This window comes from Propithecus coquereli, unplaced genomic scaffold (genome assembly GCF_000956105.1).
Source record: "Propithecus coquereli isolate 6110/MARCELLA unplaced genomic scaffold, Pcoq_1.0 Scaffold651, whole genome shotgun sequence".
NCBI classification, from domain to species: Eukaryota; Metazoa; Chordata; class Mammalia; order Primates; family Indriidae; genus Propithecus; species Propithecus coquereli.
The window spans coordinates 1298579-1318112 of record NW_012152519.1 but is presented as its reverse complement, the minus strand read 5'-3'; the positions used below and the strand labels follow the sequence as shown (position 1 = coordinate 1318112).

The 19534-nt window shown below is 52.4% G+C and overlaps 1 protein-coding gene across 1 annotated transcript in view; it reads right to left on the bottom strand.

Annotated features, from left to right (window-relative positions):
* Positions 1-168: 168 nt before the first annotated feature.
* CEP104 (centrosomal protein 104kDa) overlaps positions 169-19534 on the bottom strand; it is a 40733-nt gene continuing 21367 nt past the window's right edge. Inside the window, exons 12-21 of the mRNA XM_012660088.1 lie at positions 19204-19380; positions 14926-15132; positions 14412-14519; positions 12185-12221; positions 11921-11987; positions 11227-11335; positions 8109-8247; positions 7849-7916; positions 3114-3204; positions 169-1943 (exon numbers count right to left, since the gene is read on the bottom strand). Coding sequence (XP_012515542.1) covers positions 1828-1943; positions 3114-3204; positions 7849-7916; positions 8109-8247; positions 11227-11335; positions 11921-11987; positions 12185-12221; positions 14412-14519; positions 14926-15132; positions 19204-19380 — 1119 coding nt within the window. The 3' untranslated portion in view covers positions 169-1827. The remainder of the gene's footprint in view (positions 1944-3113; positions 3205-7848; positions 7917-8108; positions 8248-11226; positions 11336-11920; positions 11988-12184; positions 12222-14411; positions 14520-14925; positions 15133-19203; positions 19381-19534) is intronic.

Here is a 19534-nt window from a genome sequence, read left to right as displayed (position 1 = left end):
GTTGTCCGATTAATTTCTTTCTATTTTTAGTAGAGACGGGGTCTCGATCTTGCTCAGGCTGGTTTTGAACTCCTGAGCTCAAATGATCCGCCCGCCTCGGCCTCCCAGAGTGCTAGGATTACAGGCGTGAGCCACCGCGCCCGGCCTAGTAAAGTGTATTTTTAAAGGTTTTTTTCCTGGTTGGTCTTATTCTCACTTGGTATTTTCAGTCGACCATACCAGAAGGTGTTGGTTTACAGAAGATGGATTAATGCAAATCATGGTTACGAACATATCCAGGGAGTATGCTGCTCAAATAGCTGTTAGTGTTTACATTTGTTTCACATGGTTGCGAATTAAAAAATATTTATATACTAATTGCATAACACAAATCTCATCAACCCCAAACATTTCTGACTGGCATTGTGAAAGTCTGCCCACCTGACACTCACGAAGAAGGCACAAGCCCTGGTCGCTGGGTGGGGCCAGCAGAGAAGCGACTGTCCCTTAGTCTGCAGTAGGCCGCACCCGGGGAGCAGACGGTGACGGACAAAGACGGTGTTTCCAGGCAGGTTTCGGACAGACCCTGACTCTCCCTCTAGCAGCCTGGATGACGCGTGTCCGACAAAAGTTAGTGGGAGGAAACTCACTTCCACAGGACCACAGGACGGGACGGTAGGTTAGGACCTGCTTAGGGGACTGTTTCTTGAGGTTTGGTTTCACCATTTTAAGCAAAGTTTTGATATTTTAAACATACTATGGACTGTTTGAAAAAAGTCAACTTACAGTTCCGATTATACTATGGATTTGAAAGGGACCAGACGACAGACCCAGGCCAGAAAGATTTTGAGCCTGTGGATTTGTGCTGAAGACTCCGCTTGTCAGACAGAAGCGGACGTCATTCCAGCGCAGAATCTAAATGGGGCTGTAAGGAAGGGAGCTGACCACACACGCCGTCAGTCAGGCGAGCACAGGGCAATCGGGTCACTTAACAGTGTTTTCCTTCAGGAATTCAAAAGTGTGGAGAATCTGAAGCACCTCTGAGCAAAGGCATGACACGGGCCTACATCGGTGTCAACCTCAGTTCTAGGTGGGGACCGCAGAGCTGGGGTCAGGTGGGGGCAGCGTCTGTGGCAGAGACAGTGCTATTTAAGAAGCATCGAGCAAGTGGGACCAATTCTCAGTTACTACTTTTTTAGATTTTCTTTTGTACCTTTACTTCTCGTGACCGTGGAGACGTGAGTTCTACAGATACTGGAACCCCGCCCCCGTGACTAGTGTATGCGGCTGAAAGCCTGGCAGGCAGGGCCCGCAGGGAGAAGGTGGCACGGTTAGACGCCTGTGCACGCCGTCACTCTCCTGGGACACTGCCCAGCTGAGCCACAGCCCTGCAGAAAGTCTACCACGTGGGACAGAGACCAATATGCAAAAGGTTTATGGTAAATTTTTTATGGAAATTGCTCCGAGCAAGCAAGGAGAGCGGATGCCGCGCGTGTGCTGGCCCGCCTGGGGGCCGCTGTGGCGCCTCCCGCGCAGTGACGTCTGGCTCTCTCCAAACAGCGGTTACTCTTCTGTTTCTGATGGAGGCCTGAGATGGTCAACCTGAAAGCTCGGCACACAGTGTGGGCAGGTCCTGGCTCCGGGGCACAGGCTCTTTGGTCAGTTTCACACACGTCCTCTGCATGAGAGCTGGCAGGACGTGACACGCACGAGGTTGCGCGTGGCTGGGGGCCGGGGGCAGTGTAGCCAGGGTATGGGTCGCCACGGCCGAAGAGAGTGGTTAGGAGAAATGGTTCAGGATCCGGAGACTCGCCCAGTCCCCTGGAGAGAGACGGAATGGCTGTCGTGTCATCGCTTTGTGTACGTCCTGCCAGAGCTTTTACTCAGGCCTCCCCTTGGGGTCGGGATCTTGCTTCCCACCTTCCATCCTGAGGTGCCTGATTTGGCCACGGCTGGGCCTTTCCCTGCAGCGGAAGCACGGGGGCTGCATTAGGAGGAGGCTTTGCACTGGGATAGACACAGACCTGTGGGCCCAAGGGGCCGTGACAGTGGCTGTCACCCATCTCCAGAAACCAGGGCTGAGCCTGGTGGGTCAGCACAGTGGACAGTGGTCACTGAGTCCCCAGGGGCCCGGCTGACGGCGGCGAGCGTGAGCAGCTGTGCTGGCCACAGATGGAGATGCGCACGTGGGGCACCGGCAGAGGGAGGAACACCTGGCGCAGGAGCACAGGCAGGCAGAGCAGAGCGGTGCACCTGGCGATCAGCTCCAGAAACAGCAAATGAACAGCCACGTGACCAGGGATTAACCTCCTGGCAGGGTGACTGCGGGCAGGCCGCCTCGTGAGCTCTCACTTATGGAAGAGGTTGGGATGGGGACACGCGGGCACCGGGTGCGGCCCTCAGCACAGAGCCTGGCACAGGTTGGGCACCGACACATGCTGCCACTCCTGTTTTATTGTGTAGGGATCACTCCTAAAATACAGTTCGGTCCCCAAAGGTCTTTGTTCAGGAATAATTTTCTAATGAAAGATAGCATGTTTTCCTGCAAGGCATCCTAAATCTGACATAAAACAGTTAAAATTATGATTTATGGTTTAGGTGGTGGCATTCTCTATGGATCTACTATTTAACTTGCTGTTTCTAAAAACTTTGGAGGCCGGGCTTATTGGCTCACACCTGTAATTTCAGCATTTTGGGAAGCCGGGGCAGGAGGATCGCTCGAGGCCAGGAGTTTGAGACCAGCCTGGGTGACAACATATGGAGACTCTGTCTCCACCAAAAATAAGAAAAATTAGCCAGGTGTGGTGGTGCACACCTGTAGTCCCAGCTACTTGGGAGGCTGAGGCAGGAGGATGCTTTAGCCCAGGAAGTCAAGGTTACAGTGAGCTGCGATTGCGCCACTGCACTCTAGCCTGGGCGACAGTGAGACCCATCTATTAAAAAAAAAAAAAATACTCTGGAGTCAGTAAGGCAGAAAGAGTGTGAGGACCAGTGTGTGTCCCGAGAGCCCAGCAAGTCTCTTTCGTTACTACTGAACTGAAGTCACCTGTGAGACATTTGGAACAAGCAGCGCAATCTGGCGCACGCGGGAAGAACTGGATGCTCTTCTGCGTGGTCAGGCTGGAGCACCTTACCTGGCTGCAGCGCCTGGGCCTTCTGCAGAACGTGTGTCTTGCGCAGGTTCATCGTGCAGCCAGCAGCGCCCATCAGGTGAGCTTTCCACGCCTGCAACGAAAGAGGAGGCCAAGGAGTGTTCATCGGGCCACTGACGGGGACCTGGCATGTTTCCAGACCCCGGACAACTCGCTGTGCAAGACAAAACGAGAGGCAGCTACACCGGCAAGAGCCCCTGGGGATGGCTCTCGCCACGTGCAGCCCTCAGGTTGTGCCTTAACCGCTCTGCGCAGCATCCGCCTCGGGGAGCACCTGGCTCTTGCAATCCGGGGAACAGGTACCTCAGTGCTAGTGTCTTTAAGCACAGCAGGTGAGATGTTCTCACGCAAGAGAGCGCAAACGTATCACACAGGTGCAGTTCAAGCATAAAAAGCCGCAGGCCTGCGTGAACGCTGCCCAGGCTAGGAAACAGGCTTCACCTATATGCGGACGTGGACAAACCTTGACACCACCAGGTGGGTGCAACCGGCCGGACACAAAAGGGCACACGCTGAATAATTCTATTTACGTGAAAAGTCATGAACGGGCAAATCCACAGAGACAAAAACTAGACTGGTGGTTCCCAGGGGCTGGGGAGAAATGGGGAGACAGGCAGGGCAGCGTTTCTTTTGGGGTGATGAAAACATTCCACAGTTGTGCTGATGGCTGCACAACTCTATGAATATACTAAAAACTGTTGATTTCTATCCTTTAAAAATGGGTGAACTATATGGTATATGAACTGTATCTCCATAAAGCTGTTTGGAAAAGATGATCTTAATGAGTGAAGAGATGGTGAATCCTGGCAGAGAAACTGAACCTGTAAAAAAGTAACCAGCCAAATGCAAATTCTAGGACTGAAACGTACAACATCGGAGATGGAAATTCACTGAACAGAGGATTGGAGACGGAGGGAGAAAGGGTGAACGGACCATCCAAGTAGAACAGAAGAAAAGAGATGACAGTGGACACAACTCAGTGACCCCAAGGACAACAGCTGGCGGTCTAACATCCCGCCTGTGAGTGGAGCCCCGGCAGGCGAGGAGGGAAAAACGTTTGAAGAACTAATGGCAGAACGATTTCCAGATATGGTGAAAAACATCCACTTTCAAGCAAAGTGCTCTGATAAAGTAGATCAGAAACCACCGTCTCTCTCTTTGCCCTTCCTTTTGCTTGCCCTGCCGTGACGATGGGTCTGGTCGTCACCTGCGGCGCGTGCACCATGCTCTGTAAACTTGTATCTTGCTCTTGCCCTACAGTCCTATCTTTCTCTCCTCAGTAAACCTCATGTTCATGCTTGCCTAAGAAAAAAAAAAAGAAAGAAAGAAACCACCAAAAGGTAGGGACAGGGAGGGAGGAGGGAGGATGGGGTCCCCCTCAGGGACCGCATGAGTCATGCCTGTCTGAGGGCCCTGCCCTGTGACTCGCTTCCATCCAGCAGAGTAAGGCACAGGTGACAGGAAAGTCACCCTTGGCTACTCGACGCCAGATCAGAAAGATTCGCAGCGACAGGGCCTCCTGCTGGCCTGAACACCTGAGCTGCGTGGAGGAGTCCACGGGGCAGGGGACTGTGGTGCCTCTGGGCACTGAGTGTGGCCCCCAGCTGACGGCCAGCAAGAGCTCGGGGACCTCAGTCCTATGACCACAGGAAATGCCAGCTGCTGGAAGGAGCCTGAAGGGATCCCACAGGTGAGACCAGCCCAGCTGATACCTGGACTGCGGCCTCGGGAGACCCAGAGCAGAGTCCCTGCGGGCCGTGCCCAGGTTCCCGACTCAAGGCAGCTGTGCTATTATCCGCGTGTGCCGCTGGGTGTGTGGGGACGTGTTACTCAGCATGGATAGCTAAGACGTGGGGAAAGCGATGATGAGGAGAGTAAGTGGAAGAGGACATCGGCTCACATCAGACGCTGGGACAGCAGGGAGGAAGGAAGGGCGGCGCCTAGCTAATCTCAGTATCGCTCCTAGGAGGAAACCAACAGACGATAACCAACAGAGAGGGGACTCTGGTGTCCCGCGCAAGTATCAGCACGGGTAACAATTAGAATGAGCACACGAGGGCTCCTCAACTCTAAGGATAAACTGAGGAAGAGAGAGTGTGTGCACGTGACAGCTGCTTATGTTTGGAAAGAAAGGGGAATGATGTATCATAAAAAATAGTCTTCCTCTGCGAGGAGGCTGGAGAGGTAAGTAGGGCAGCTTCGATCCGGGCTTCTTTGGAGGTGCCTGATTATAGACTTGGAGCCATGTATCTTATATAATTACAGAAATTAATTTTTGAAAGTCTCCTCAAAATTGAATATAAAATGAAACAAATGAACCTGCCACAGTGGGTGCCGCAGCCCACCGGAGCTCCTCCAAAGGATGTCAAGGCAGAGCCACTGGACTCTGCGTCGCCGGTGGAACCCGCGGTCAGAGACCAAGTGGGACAAACCACATTTCAGCAGCCACCTCGTCGCCATGGTGGGTGCTGCTGTTCCAGGCTGTGCTACGTGCAGAGCGGGGCACGGCTAACGGACTGTCTGCGACATGCTACTTCTGTGTCTGCGGGGCCTGTGGGGACCGGGCTCTTGGGGTGCGAGGAAGGAGACACAGGTGTAAGAGGGACGAGCTCGAATACACGAGCTGACTGCACAGTGTTCTTCCCGGCTCTGTCCACCGAGACGCCCAGCGACGCGACCCACCCCATGGCAATGAGCGCGCGAGACCCCCAGTGCTGTCTTGAAACATCAGTTCCTGCCAAAGGGAACCGGGCCCCCCTGACGAGGTGGCTGACTCCGGGCTGGGGCGGCACGGTACCAAACAGGACGCTGTCTGAGGCCACGAGGGTCACATCAGAAGCCTCAGGAGCCAGCTGAAGGGGCTGTCATCGGAGGGCACAGAGAGGGCACAGTTCACACACCACTAAGGACAGTAACTGCAGTGATTGGAACACTTCAAATAGTTTAAACCCAAAACAAAAACAAACTAGCTACCACTGGAAGATACTAATGAACCAACTTACTATTTTGGAAACCGGTTAAACGAAGGAAAAGAATTAAACCGTCATCCTGCCTTTCCAATGCAAATTCTAGGCCAGGGTAACCAAAGAGCAGATGAGCTTCTGCTTAAAGAAATGAACGAAGCAAACGAGGGCGGGAGGAGTGACGCAGTGAGATCATGGGGCTGTGGTCCCGCACGAGCCGCTGGGTCTCGGCCTGCACACCGGTGGTGGCTGTCATCGCGCACACTGCGTGCCCCGAGGGAGGAGCCTGCCACTGCCATGAGGGAGCCACCAAAAGAGAAGAGTCAAACGTGTCCGCATCTGATGAGGCCTACAAACCCCACCCCCACTTCACAGGAAATATAGGGGACGGAGGAACATTTAAGCACCTCCGTGGAGGGACGGTCAGCAAATCCAGACGATGGAAAACCCTGTAGGACAAATGGCCTCTTTTCCTCATCAGATAAAGCGCAAGGAAAAAGTGTAGGAGAAGGAACCTATTTAAAAACATGTCAACCAATCCCAGTGTGTGAGCCTTCCCCGGGTCCTGGTAAACAAATGCTCTGACACACGAGACAACTGACAGTGCGAGAGAACAAGGCCGGGAAGGCTGAGCTGACGCTGCTGCGGCCGTGCAGAAAGGTCCCTATTTTGCAAGCTCTGTACTGGAGCATCCACGGAGGAGCAGCGTGCTGTCTGGGTCTGCTTTGGCACAGCACGAGAGGGAGCACGTGGGGGGCGGGTATAGAAGAAACCAGCCTGGCTGAGTCGACAGTGACTCAAGCCGGGCGACTGGTACGCGAAGGGCACCGAGGGTTTCTTTTACTCTTCTGTGTACTCTGTGATGCATCTGAAAGTTTCCAGGGAGGGAGAGAACTGCACAACGGAGCAGAGACACAGGGCTCAGACAGCGGCTGGGCCAGACTGTTTTCTGTTTGGCATGTGAGTTTCTGTGGTCAAGAGAAAGCTGCAGGGATGGCTGCTTTGAGCCACCTTGCTGGTACCCTATCCCAGAAGGCGGGGCAAGGAGAGCCCAGCAGCAGGACGCAGTGGGTGGGCTGCAGGTGGCAGGAGCTATGGAGGGTGGAGTGAGAGCTGCTTAGCCAGATGCCGTCTCCAAAACCGGGCCCTGAGCAGGGCCCCTGGGCTCACCCCCTGCCTGGCGCCAAGAGGCCATCACCAGCCTGTCGTGTTAGACAGAGCAGACACCCACCACAGATGCGGAGCCTTGGGTCCCCCGGCCTGTCCTTGACGCCTCCAGCACCAGAGAAGCAGAACGTGTGGGGAAGGACAGGGTGGGCATGGAGGAGCCTGCCCCCTCCCCACCAAGCCTGCTGGGTCACATGCTCAGCTTGCTCTGGGACAGGGAGGAGAGCCTGGATAGGAAGTACAACTGTTAAACCAAACTGGGCTCAGTTATTCATCAAAAGGGACCAGAGTTTCACAGAATCTGGCCAAGATGCCATTTAGGGCCTCAACATCTAGATGAAAGCCATGACCAGAACCAAATAAAACCACTTCAAGCTCATATCACAAGGAGCTGAGACTCCTTGAATAAACCGCTTACCGATGTTATGGAAAGAAATCACGTGAACACGTAGGTAAACGGAATGACTGTTCCCAGAATACGCAATGTGTTTTACTTTGGCTCTGGTCCAGCACTAACGTCATCGTCGTTGTCATCAGGTGTGTTAAATTTCTTTCCCGTTGCTCCCTTTCCTGCGTTAGGCACTCACCTCTTCTCCAGGTGTGAAATTCTCATGGCACAGAGGACATCGGTTTGCCAGCTTCTCTGACTTGGCTGCTGAAATGATTTCAGAAAGATTTTGTTACTCAGGAAACTTGCACAAGGGGACAACGGGACACATCCCCTGCCTGCCCGTCGGACGCTCTGTCACCGCACCCAGCCCTTGCCGACGCCCCGTCGGCAGCTATGCTTTTTCCAGGGAGGATGTCTGGTGACCGAAGGACGCGGGGGCTAAGCAGAGGCACTCACGGTTGCAGTCCTTGATTTTTATGTGTCTGGGCAGCTCTTCCTTCAGAACAGCCTCGCTGCAGCGATAGCACTTCCCAAACCTGTCTTTTTTGTCACATTCTGTCAGCAGGTGCTCCGTTAGGCTGGAAATCTCGACCACCTGGATTTTGAAACGCAGAAAAAAGCACGTTGCTGAGAATGCTGACGTGTCCTGCCACGGCCACTGACACGTGTTCCCTTTGCCCGTGCAAATCCAGCACAGGTTTTCTGTGTCGCTCACGCGTGAAGGGGAGCGCGGTTTTTTGTCTTTGGCCCTTGTCCAGAGCGTCTGGAGTCATTCATTACACTTCCCTGGAGACCCTGCGTCCGTCCTTTCCTGTCACCCTAGCATCATGTAAAGGTCACCCCGAGGGGTGAGATGGGGGAAGTGACGGCAGACTTGAGTGTGATACTTGTACTGGGGGCAGAGTAGCTCAGTGGTTAAATGTGTGGCCCTGGGTTCAAATCCCGGCTTCTCACTCTTTCTAGGAATGTGCAGGAAGAGGGCTAAGAGGTCGCCTCGCCACTCCGACAAGATGACTTATAAACGCCCCACAGCGCCATGCCACGGGCCTCCACACGGTGCTGGAGATGCCAGGCGTCCACACGGGGGTTTTAAGAGTGCGCACTGCTCATGTGAGGAGTCGCTGCTCAGAGGGTGGGATCTGACCATCCAAACTCTTCCCTGTAAACTTGAGAGTCCCAAGGTAAATGAAAGAAGATCATTCTCCTTTCAGTTTTCCTTCTTTATTAAAATAGGGTGCACTGGTTTGGATACGGTTGTTTGTGCCCACCACATCGCATGTTGAAATCAACCCCCAGTGTGGCGGTGCTGGCGGCGTCTGGGCCGTGGGGGTGTGACACTATGACCGACACACACAGGTTTCCCTCCACGGCTCTCATTGCTCTCGTTACGACGTTGGGGCGCTGCAGGCCTGAGAAGCAGAATCTCTGACCTTCTCCTGCCCTCCTTTCCCCTGCCCAGGGCAGGACCCTAATCTCACTGTGGGTCGTAAGACCCTCATTCCAGTGAGGGTCCTGCCCACACCCAGGAGGAAGGATGCTGCTCGGAGAGGCCAGGAAGACTCTGAGCAGATGGGCCTCGCTGGTTTCCCCACTCGGTCTATCAGCACCAGATCACACCCTTTCGTCCTGTCACACGTCTACACGGTGTCAATCGTGCCTATCCAAGGAAGTCTCCACAACAGGCCCAAGAGGCAGGGGTTTGGGTAGGTTCTGGAGAGCTGAGCACGTGGAGGCTGACAGGAAGGTGAACAAGAACTTATCCACGTGCGGGGAGGGTGGTGCCCCCCAACCCCACAGGGACAGAGCTCCTGCGCTCGGGGCCCTTCAGGACCTTGCCCTATGAATCTCTTCGTCTGGCTGTTTACTTGCATCCTTCAAGATGCTCTTTGCACTATATTGGTGAACGTGTTTTCCTGAGTTCTGTGAGCAGCTCCAGCTGATTAATCAAACCCAAAGAGGGAGTTGTGGGAACCCCAGCTTGAAGCCAGTTAGGTCAGAAGTTCTGAAGGCCTGAACTTGTGGCTGGTGTCTGGGTGGGGCTGGGGAGGGTGGCAGTTTGGGGACTGAGCCCCCACCCTGTGGGATCTCACACTGTCTCCAGAGAGGCAGTGTCAGAATGAACTGGAGGTCACGCAGCTGGCGCCCGCTACAGAAACAGTTGCTTGCTCGGTGTGTGGGGAGAAACCCCACACGTTTGGTCACAGAAATTTTCCGTGTTGATTGTTGTGGAGCGAGAGAATAGAAAAATTTCTTTGAGTGTTTTCGATTTCCTCACACAGGGCAGATCACTCATGAATAGATTAACGCCCTCCCCCAGGGGCGAACTCTCTGCCGTAACAGCTCCCTCAACAGCTGGCTGTCAAAATGCGCCTGGCACCACCCTCTCCTGCTTCCTCTCTGGCCACGTGATCTCCGCACACCCTGGCTCCCCTCGCCTTCCACCGCTGCAGATGCCCAAGCTTGAACTTTCCAGCCATCAGAATCACGAGCCCAATAAACGTTTTTTCCTTATCAGTTACCCAGCCTCAGCTATTCCTTTACAGCAACACAAACGGACTGAAACAGAAGGCCCATTGCATCACAGAAGAGATTAAACATTTAGGGTAGGGAAAGATTTCTTAAACAGGACACAAAAAGCATGAACCATAAAAAAGATTGGTCAGGTGGACAACACCAAGCTTAAAACCTCTGTTCGTCAAAAGACACATTAAGACGATGAAAATGCAAGACGCAGAATGGGAGAGGATGGTCACAGCACACATAGCTGACAAAGGGCTCACGGCCAGGTGTACAAAGGAGGAGTAGGGATCAACAACAAAAAAGATGGACGACCCAGTTCCAACGGGCAGGAGACTAGAAGGTGTTTTACGGAAGAGGACGGCCAGTGGCCCACAGACAACGGACGGGTGCTCCACCTTGCTGTCGCGGGAAACGCAAACCGGAAGCTGTCAAGCAGCACAAAGCACTGCCACCGTCGTGCTGCGGCCACCGAGCCGCTCTCACGGCTGTCGGTGGGGCTGAGCTGGCACCACCCTCTGGAGCACCACGTGGTGTCAGCGCTGTAGCTGGCATCAGTGTACCAGCAACCCACAACCAGGCACAAACCAGGAGAGTCACCCACGTGCGCTCAGGAGACGCAGACCAGAACGTCTGCGTAATACGTCACGAACGTTCTTCGTGACAGTCCCAAACTGGACAAACCAGAGCCCACGAACAGAGCGTGGATGAATAAACTGTGGTCTGGTCAGACAACGGACACGACACGAAACGATCGCGCACTGTAAGGCTCCGTTTCTATGAGGCCGGAGAGCAAGCAGCACTACTTTGCGGTGTCAGCGCTCAGGCGCCGAGGACAGTGGGGAGGAGCCGGGGCGGGCGTGACGGCACTTCCTGTGTGAGATCTCCTGAGCTGTCACACTTGATGACATAGGTGTGTGTTGTGTACGCTCCAGTGACTTTTCTCACAACTTTTCCTCTGAAAATACTAAGACTTGGGGTATCTTTGTGATTCGGCCTTTCAGAAGCTGGGTGTTCGAGCTCCCGCGGGGCTGAGGCCCCGTGCCTGTGGCCTGACCTGTTTGCAGTGGTCACATCTGGCCAGCATGAGACAGTGCTTCCAGTAGTGCAGGTCCAGGCCTTCCTCTGTGAAGGATTCGCTCCTTTCCCCACAGAAAATACACAAACTGAAAGGAAGCAGAAAAGTGGGCAATGACGCGAAGCTCGAGCGCAGGACGGCTGCTCTACCCGACCTCACCAGCAACTTTCCCTAATCCCAGCAGCTTCCGCGCTGCCTGCCGCCTGCACTGCCCCCTCTGCGCGGGCCGCCGGGCCTTCCTCGGGGGACAGCGGCAGAGGCTGGAGGGGCCACCTGTTAAAGCTCCCCCAGAAGTCTTCCCCAAGCAGGTGTTGGAAATAAATTAGCTGAAGGTCCCTTCAGATTCTAACTTAGCGTGATCAAGCAGAAGCGGTATTTTAAGTCACAAGGCAAAGATGTTGCCCTTAAATTCCTTATAGATTTGTTTTGGCTCCTGTACAGCAAAAAGTGTTCTCCTGCTATGACATTTGTGCCTGTAACATCAATTTTGACAAACAGGCTGGAAACTTCTGTTGGGGTAAAGACAGGGGAAGTTATCTAGACTTACTCAGAGTTCATGCTGATTAGTTCAGAAGGCAATTTTCCTAGCCTTTAAATTGCTGGAACAAGCCAGTCAATTTACACAATCACAACGACCAGGTTCCTGCGTGGGAAGCCTGGGTTGCTCACTCACTTATCCAAGTAGTGGTTGTCTGGGACCTCCAGAGCTTCGGGCGGGGCCGCTCTCCGTCCTTGAGCGTCTAAAGAGATTAAAAGGAAACAATTTAAATAACTTTTCGTAGAAATTAACTTTGGAAATTTCAGTAACCAGTTTGCTGTGGACCATGCTCTGAAAACATCACAGACGTTAAAAAGGTGGCATCATTTTACATCGGGCTCTACGACGTCTGGCGCGCGGCAGGTATTCGACAGGGAGTCCCGGAGGGCAGGTACCTACCCTGATTCTTTGGCTTCACAGCGTCGCTTTCTTTTTCCTGAGACACAAAGACAGAAGGGTCAGGGACAAAGGGCTGCAGAGTGGGCAAGAGTCTAGCCAGGGTATGTTTTGATCCTGAAAACACGTTCCTAGCTTTTGTTTTAGAATTTCTATCAATAACAAAGCTTTTGGAAAGAGGTCTGGACGCTCCCTCCCCCATCTTTGTTTGTGAGCCCCTCCCCTCGGGCCCTCAGCCCCACCGCCCATGGAAACAGCTCCAGTTGAGGCCACCAATCTCCTCCACGTCGCCACTTGTCCTCACGTGGCCTCACGGTGGCTCGTGAGGCGGTTGGTCCCCCCTTCTCAGTCTGGCCCCCAGGACACCTGGTTTCCTCCACCTTCATCGGCCTCTCCCTCAGACACGCTGCGGCTGCCTCCCCCGGACTCTGCACGCCGATCTCTCCTCTCTTCCGTCTGTGCTACTCTAGTGGCCTCTTGTCCAGTGCCTGTGCTCCTCTCTGCATAAACTCCACGTGTCTAAAGCAAACCTGCTGCTCTCCCTGCCAAGCCTGCTGCTGTTCAGCATCTTCTCGTCTCAGATCACGGAGTCTCGTCCGCAGCCATTCAGGCCAGGAAGCTGCAGGGCTCCGACTCCTCTTTCTAGCCTCTCAGACCCATCAGCAAGTCCCGTAGGCTCTACTTGCAAAACTCAGGCAGAATCCAACCGCTTCTCACCATCTCCACTGCTAGCACGGTCGTCTCTTGCCAGGACTATGGGCACGGCTTTGGAAGGGATCTCCCTGCTGCTCCTCATTCAGGGGCCAGACGGACCCTTTGACACCGTGGTAAGGTGACTGACTTCTGTCCAAAACCCTTGATGGATTTCTAAGCTACTCTTTTTGCAGCTCATCTCCCATGTCCAAGCTGCTCCTCATGCCCCAGCTGCGCGGCTTCCCTGTTGTTCCCTGAATGTGCCAGGCCTGTGTCTCTCCCCTGCCTGCTCCTCCCTAGAGCGCCAGGCCTGGAGGACGGGCCTCTGCTTTGCTGCCTGCTGCACTTCCGGAGCCTGGACAGTGCCGGGCACGGAGCAGGGACTGCGAAGGCGCCAGAGGAGAGCTGTGTGCCGACCGTGCAGTCCGTCAGCACAGGTGACCCAGGACACGTCAGTCCTGGGAACAACAGCTTCTGAGGTGGCACTACACCAGGAGCCATAGCTGTGGGGTCCGGGGTGGGGTGAGGGCAGCGGGCACTTGGCAACGGGCGCAGCACGCGTGAGGCGGTCTCTTTAGCTTGCCGTGGCTGTTTCCTCGTGTGTGTATCATTAGCAGTAACAATCAGCACATGCCTGACCTGACCCGCTTCCGAGGTCGCTGTGAATCTACCTCCTGAGCCAGGGATGCGCCGGGTCGCCGGCCCCCAGCCTCCTTCTCGCCTCTTCTCTCCTTTTCCTGTTCTGACGTTCTGGCACTTTGCCACAGGAAGTTAGTTCAACGTATATTCAGGCTTATTTTCTTTTTTTCCCATTCTCATCCATTTCTTTTTCAAACAGTCGTGGCAAGAACACTTACGTGAGATCTGCCCTGCCAGCTTCCTGCGTGCCGCCACCCATGACGGAGCCTCAGGCACTGGACGGCAGCTTCCTGTCTCCCCACCTTTTCTTTTCTTTATTTTTTTAAAAGAAATTTTCTTTGAACTTAAGGAACTTCACCGCAATATTAGTGTTATGAAACAAATGTAAATCCCAGAAGCAGGGCAGTGGAGGCGGCAGACGTCTGCACCCAACCACGCGACGCTGACCCCGCCGAGCACGAGGCCTCCGCAGGCTCATGAGTAAGGGCTCCCTGGAGCAGAGTACTAACCTGCCACCTGCCTTCTTTAATGCACTGAAGTCAGGCCTTCACATTCCGGCTTATTTTTCTCCTTTTCCCCTGAAGGGGACTGGGGTGCCGAGGAGGGGGGAGTTCTGCGCCCCCGAGCCCCTCCCCGAACACCGACAGCAGCCCCTGCCCGAACACCGACAGCAGCCCCTGCCCACTCCAGTCCGGACAGGAGACCAGCAGGCAGAGTTCTCAACTTCTGATTCCAGCTACCTACGGAGGACTCCTTTGATTTACCCCAAAACTAATTTTTAAAGACAATAAAGCTATCTTCTTGCATAATCCCACGAAAAGTAGATCAATATGTGACAGATCTACATAAGAAGATACATTTCAACTAAAACCACACTGGTCAAAGGTTAACTTCCAACCTGGACTTCAGCCTGAATTTCTTTCAGCGCTGCCAGCTGCTCTTGCAAAGCTTTTATTTCTTCTTTCCTTTGTTTTTCTGCTTCTTCTGTAGCTGCTTTTTTCTGCGCCTGGTGAGAAAATTATTTTCCCATTAGAATAGCTTTTTAGGGTAATCTTACAAATTGGGAGACAAATTATGGCCTATAAATTATGTTTCTTATATAATATTCACTAAGATTAATAATACAATTAGGACTAAAAGTAAATTTATCGGATCAGTTGGGCAAATGTTCACTGACAGATGAACTGCAGACGTCCTCATGGCCGTCTCGTTACTATTTACTGCCTGGAGCCTGCGGGTCTCATAGGCAAAAAGTGCAAGTGCCAGGATCTGAACTCTGGAACCAGCATTCTCAGCCAGTATGCCCGTGCTTCCTGTGTAAATGGCTCCTTAAAATAATCTGTTATTTATTCATGTACCAAGTAACATCTTAAATACAGCATTAGATCATAGTTTCATGAAGGTTAACTTACCCTAATTTCAGCATCTGTAGGTCTGCCATCTATTTTAGCAAATCCCTCAAAAATTGTTTTGTAGAGAACATTCTTGCGTGTGTTGCTGTCATCGGGAGGAAGGTATTCTAGAATAAAAGTCTGGTGCTGTTTATACATGTCCAAAATAATTCTAACCGCTGTTTCTCGAACCTCATACACTCTATGCTCCAGGGCACTCACTGAAAACTAAAAATAAAGTTGGGAGGGTTTCTTGTTGTTACTGCTTCTTAAAATAACAAAATCAATTTCTTTCAGCATAAAAGAAATATATGTATATCATATAAATCTGAAAAATAAAGAAAAGAAAAAAGAAAACAACAGGCCCAGAATCCCATATATTAAGATACAGAGAATTTTCCTTAATTGGCCTTGCATGCTTAGTTGCACTCAATTTGTTTTGCTTTTTTCCACTAAACATATTAAGCATTTCTAAGGTTATGTCCTTCTATAAACTTCATATCAAGTACTACAAAATATTCCAAACATACAGAAGGTAAGATGTAATAAGCCTCATGGATCCACTGCCAGACTTAACCAGTGTTACGATTTTATGGACCCCATTCTTGTTTGGGATCATTGTTTCTAGGAAACAAGCACTGCGCTGCAGCGCGGTTCCCCCTGGGCGTCTCTGGGGCCACTGTTGCCGCGTCCTCTGCGGAGGCGCCCGCTCCCCTCAAGCCAACGTGGTGCTGCCCCCGTGTCTTCATCTAGTGCAGAGTGCACGTGGCCCTGAGTGTGAGTGCGGATGCGGGTGCGCAGTTTAACATCGTGAACAGCACCCTGCGCGTGTCCACGTCACCTTTTAAAGATCCACGCACGTTCGTTTGTCTTGATCTATTTCTGTCGTTTCAACTGCTCTGTGGTGTTCTGTCGTGAGAACACACCCTTATTTGTCTAGTCACAGGTGACATTAACGTGGGCGTCAGGCCCTCAGTCCCTGGGCTTCCTCACTTCTGCCAGTCTCAGCCTGAGCCAGGCACGCGGGGGTTCCAGCCCAGACCTCGTCATTTCCAGCCACCACACCACCTCCGAAAAGTCTGATCGTCACCTCCTACCTTTCCAGGTCACTTTCTTTGGTCCTCCTTCCCCGACAATTCTTCATCCCCACAGGACCTTCAGTCCACCCCCCACCTGCTACCGTCTTTCCACCATCTCTCGCCACCCGCCAGTCTTCGTGGCCCTGTGTCCAGCGTGGACGTACAGGCCTTCACGACAGTGCCTTCTGGCATTCATGTGCACCCTCGAAATCCTGGACCCTTTCTCCTTCCTTTGCATCACGGGTGGAACGGAACGTGCCTGCGACCTCAGAGGCACACGGGCTGTTTCACCCGGACTTCTGGCCGGGGGCCTGGGTGCTGCGCAGCATTTCCCCGCCAGCCGCTCAGACTCCAGGGTGAGCCTCTCCTCTCCCTTCTCGCCTCTCCAACCTCCACCACCCATTCTCGGCTTGGCGCTGCCCTTCTGCTGTGAGCCGAGTCCAGCGCCTCGGGCCACCCGAGGACTCGGCTCCCACTAGTCCCCCACACTCGGCTCCTACTTTCATCAGTCCTTTCTTCTTTCCGTTTGGATCATTCCTACCAGCACTTAGATGGACCAGAACACAACGGCGTGCTCAATAAACCAGTCTCCTTCTCTTCCTTGTGCTCGGCTGTCCCGCACTTTTCGGTCCCTGGTGGTGAGGACAGGCCATCTCGGTCATCGGGAACGTGGGTGGCAGAGGCTTAACCCACGGCAACTTCCCACGCACAATCCTCTAGTCATTTCCTTTATTCAGGAGCCTTGGAGGTCATATGTGGAGGCTGGTGGCGTCACACTTCAACACTGAGTTTCTGGATGACTGCACGGATTAGAGCACCCTCTGTCCTTGCAAACTGCACTAGACCACGGCAAGACAGCAAGAAACGCGTGTGGTAGCCACGGGAAGTTTGGCGTTTGTTACTGTACCATGGCTTCCTGGAACTAATGCTCAAACTGCTATCTGAAGTGCAGTACTGCCATAAGAATTTAAATATGTGGGGCCGGAGAGATGCTGATACCATGTTATGCAGGGCAAACAGTCACTACAGCTCTTGCCAACTATACAGCTCAGAAGGCAGAGCATGGGCCTACTAAGCTGGTAGTGCCAGGAGAAACAGACAGAAATAATTAGCGTATTGGTGTGTTTGGGCTACAACTGGCTGCCTTGACAGGCTCTACGAAAGGAAGAGACGAGCTAAGGAGAGAACTGGCAGTTTGCAATCAGAAATGAAAAGACTTTGGGTCCGTAAGGTGGCTCACACCTGTAATACTATCACCTTGGGAGGCCAAGGTGGGAGGATCACTTCAGGCCAAGAATTCGAGACCAGCCTGGTCAACACAGCGAGACCCCATCTCTATAAAAAATAGAAAAATTAGCCGGGAGTCGTGGTGTGTGTCTGTAGTCCCAGCTTCTTAGGAGGCTGAGGCAGGAGGATCACTTGAGCCCAGGAGTTTGAGGTTGCTGTGAGCTAGGCTGATGCCACTGCACTCTAGCCTGGATAATAGAGTAAGATCCTGTCTCAAAGCAAAACAAACAACAAAAACCAAAACAAAACAAACCCCCCAAAACATGGCTTTTGATTTAAAGTGAGAAAGAAAGGAAAAAAAAGAGAGAAAAAAAACCCCAAAACAAAACAAAAAAGAAATGAAAAGACTTCATTTCTCTGAGTACAAAGGGACACACTGGCCGGCCTGAGCAGAGTATCAAGATCTAACCTGTGTCCACGGGAGATCTCTCAGTGCTGTGTTAAAAACAGCCTGCGGAGGAGGGACAAGGACAGAAGTGGAAAGTCCACTGAGGAGTCTGTGACAATAATCCACGCGAGAGATGATGGTGGCCAGACCTGGGTGGCGGCAGTGAAGGTCTGATCAGGTTCTGGATGTATTTTTAGGGAGAGCCCAAAGCGTTTGCTGACGGAGTTTGATACCAGGGGAAGAATCGAAGGTGACTCCAAGGTTTGTGGCCTGAGCCAATGGAAGAATGGCGCTGCCCCTTGCTGAAATGGCACAGGCCGAGGAGGAGCAAGCCGGGTCTGATTTGGACGGAGTAAGCCTGAGGCTTGCTAATCTCCAAGAGGGAGGCTGAGCAGGTGATGGGATGTGAGTCGGAAGCTCGGGGCAGTGGTACAGGACAGGGATATAAACCTGAGAGCCTTCGATGAACACACGGAGTACAGCTGGCTGGAATTACGGAGGGAGGGGACGCGTGCACACCTCATAAGGAAGAACCAGGCATGGACGCCTCAAATGTAAAAATCAGGAAGATGAAGAAGCAGCAGCAAAGGAGAGGAGACGACGAGGCTCTGCGTGCTGCAGGGACCAGGACGGCATGGGCTTCTTTCTTTCCGAGTCTAAATCAACCCGCTATTAAGAAAACATGATCCCAGCCTTTCTGACTATACATTTTATTATGTCAGGTCCAAATTCAGGCATCTGGAGTCAACGGGTATATAGACTCAACAGAGGAGAAAGGCCACATTTAAGACGTCACAGCTGCCTCCGCCTCTCTCCACACGAGCGCAATGAGGCCAGAGCGCGGATGCGGGGCACCAGGAGCATCACAGTATGGAGCGTGTTACCTACATGCCTGGCCAGGAGGGTGGCCACACAGTCAGGGCTACATTTTCAACATGTCTGAAATCAGGAAATAAGGAATTTTTGATTGGCAGAAAATTTCTCTTCTAACTTCCATGGTTTCCTTAGAGTTGTCCAAAGCACAAAAAATACATACACTTACACTTTACGGGCCGAGCATCCCAAATCTGAAAATCTGAAACCCACGATGTTCCAAAATCCGAAACTTTCTGAGTGCCAACATGACACTCAAAGGAAATGCTCCTTGGAGCATTTTGAATTTGGATTTGGGATGTTCAACTGCTAAGTATAATGCAAAGATTCCAAAATCTGAAATCTGAAACCCTCCTGGCCCCAAGCATTTTGGATAAGGAATACTCAACCTGTACTTGATATTCTCTATTCCTGCAGTTATTAGCTCTTACTGACAAAGAAATGTTCCTCATGACCTGTTTCCCACTGTGGAGGAAGAGCTGCAGACACCACGCACCAACTGATGGAATTACAAACCGTGGGAGAGTGCAGGGGCCCTCGTTTGTTAGATGACACAATGGTTATTTTTCTGAAATCTCTCATTCATTCACTCAACAAAAGCCAAAGAGACACTGTGCTCTAGGCACCGTTTTAGTGCTGGGGCCACAGTGGCGAGTCACGGCGGCCACTCACCTTCATCACGTTCTCGACAGTGAGGCCGGAGCTCCTGGTGCCCAGGTCTTTGAGCAGCCGGGCCAGGAGGTCCACCTGACTCATTGCCAGATGGACCGAAGAGTTTGCCTTCAGTGGCTGCACCAGGTAAGACGGAATGATCTGGAGACACTTCACTTCCTTAAACAAAGCCATTTCCTGTAAAAGCCAACATAATTTGTTAATCCCTACTGGAAAATGCTAGAGGCAATTTAGTATAATTTAGCATGATCTTCAAACTAAACATCAAAGGAAAAAATAAGGAAATATGAAATGATAGCGACAAATGGTAGTAAAATCACCAATCTATAAG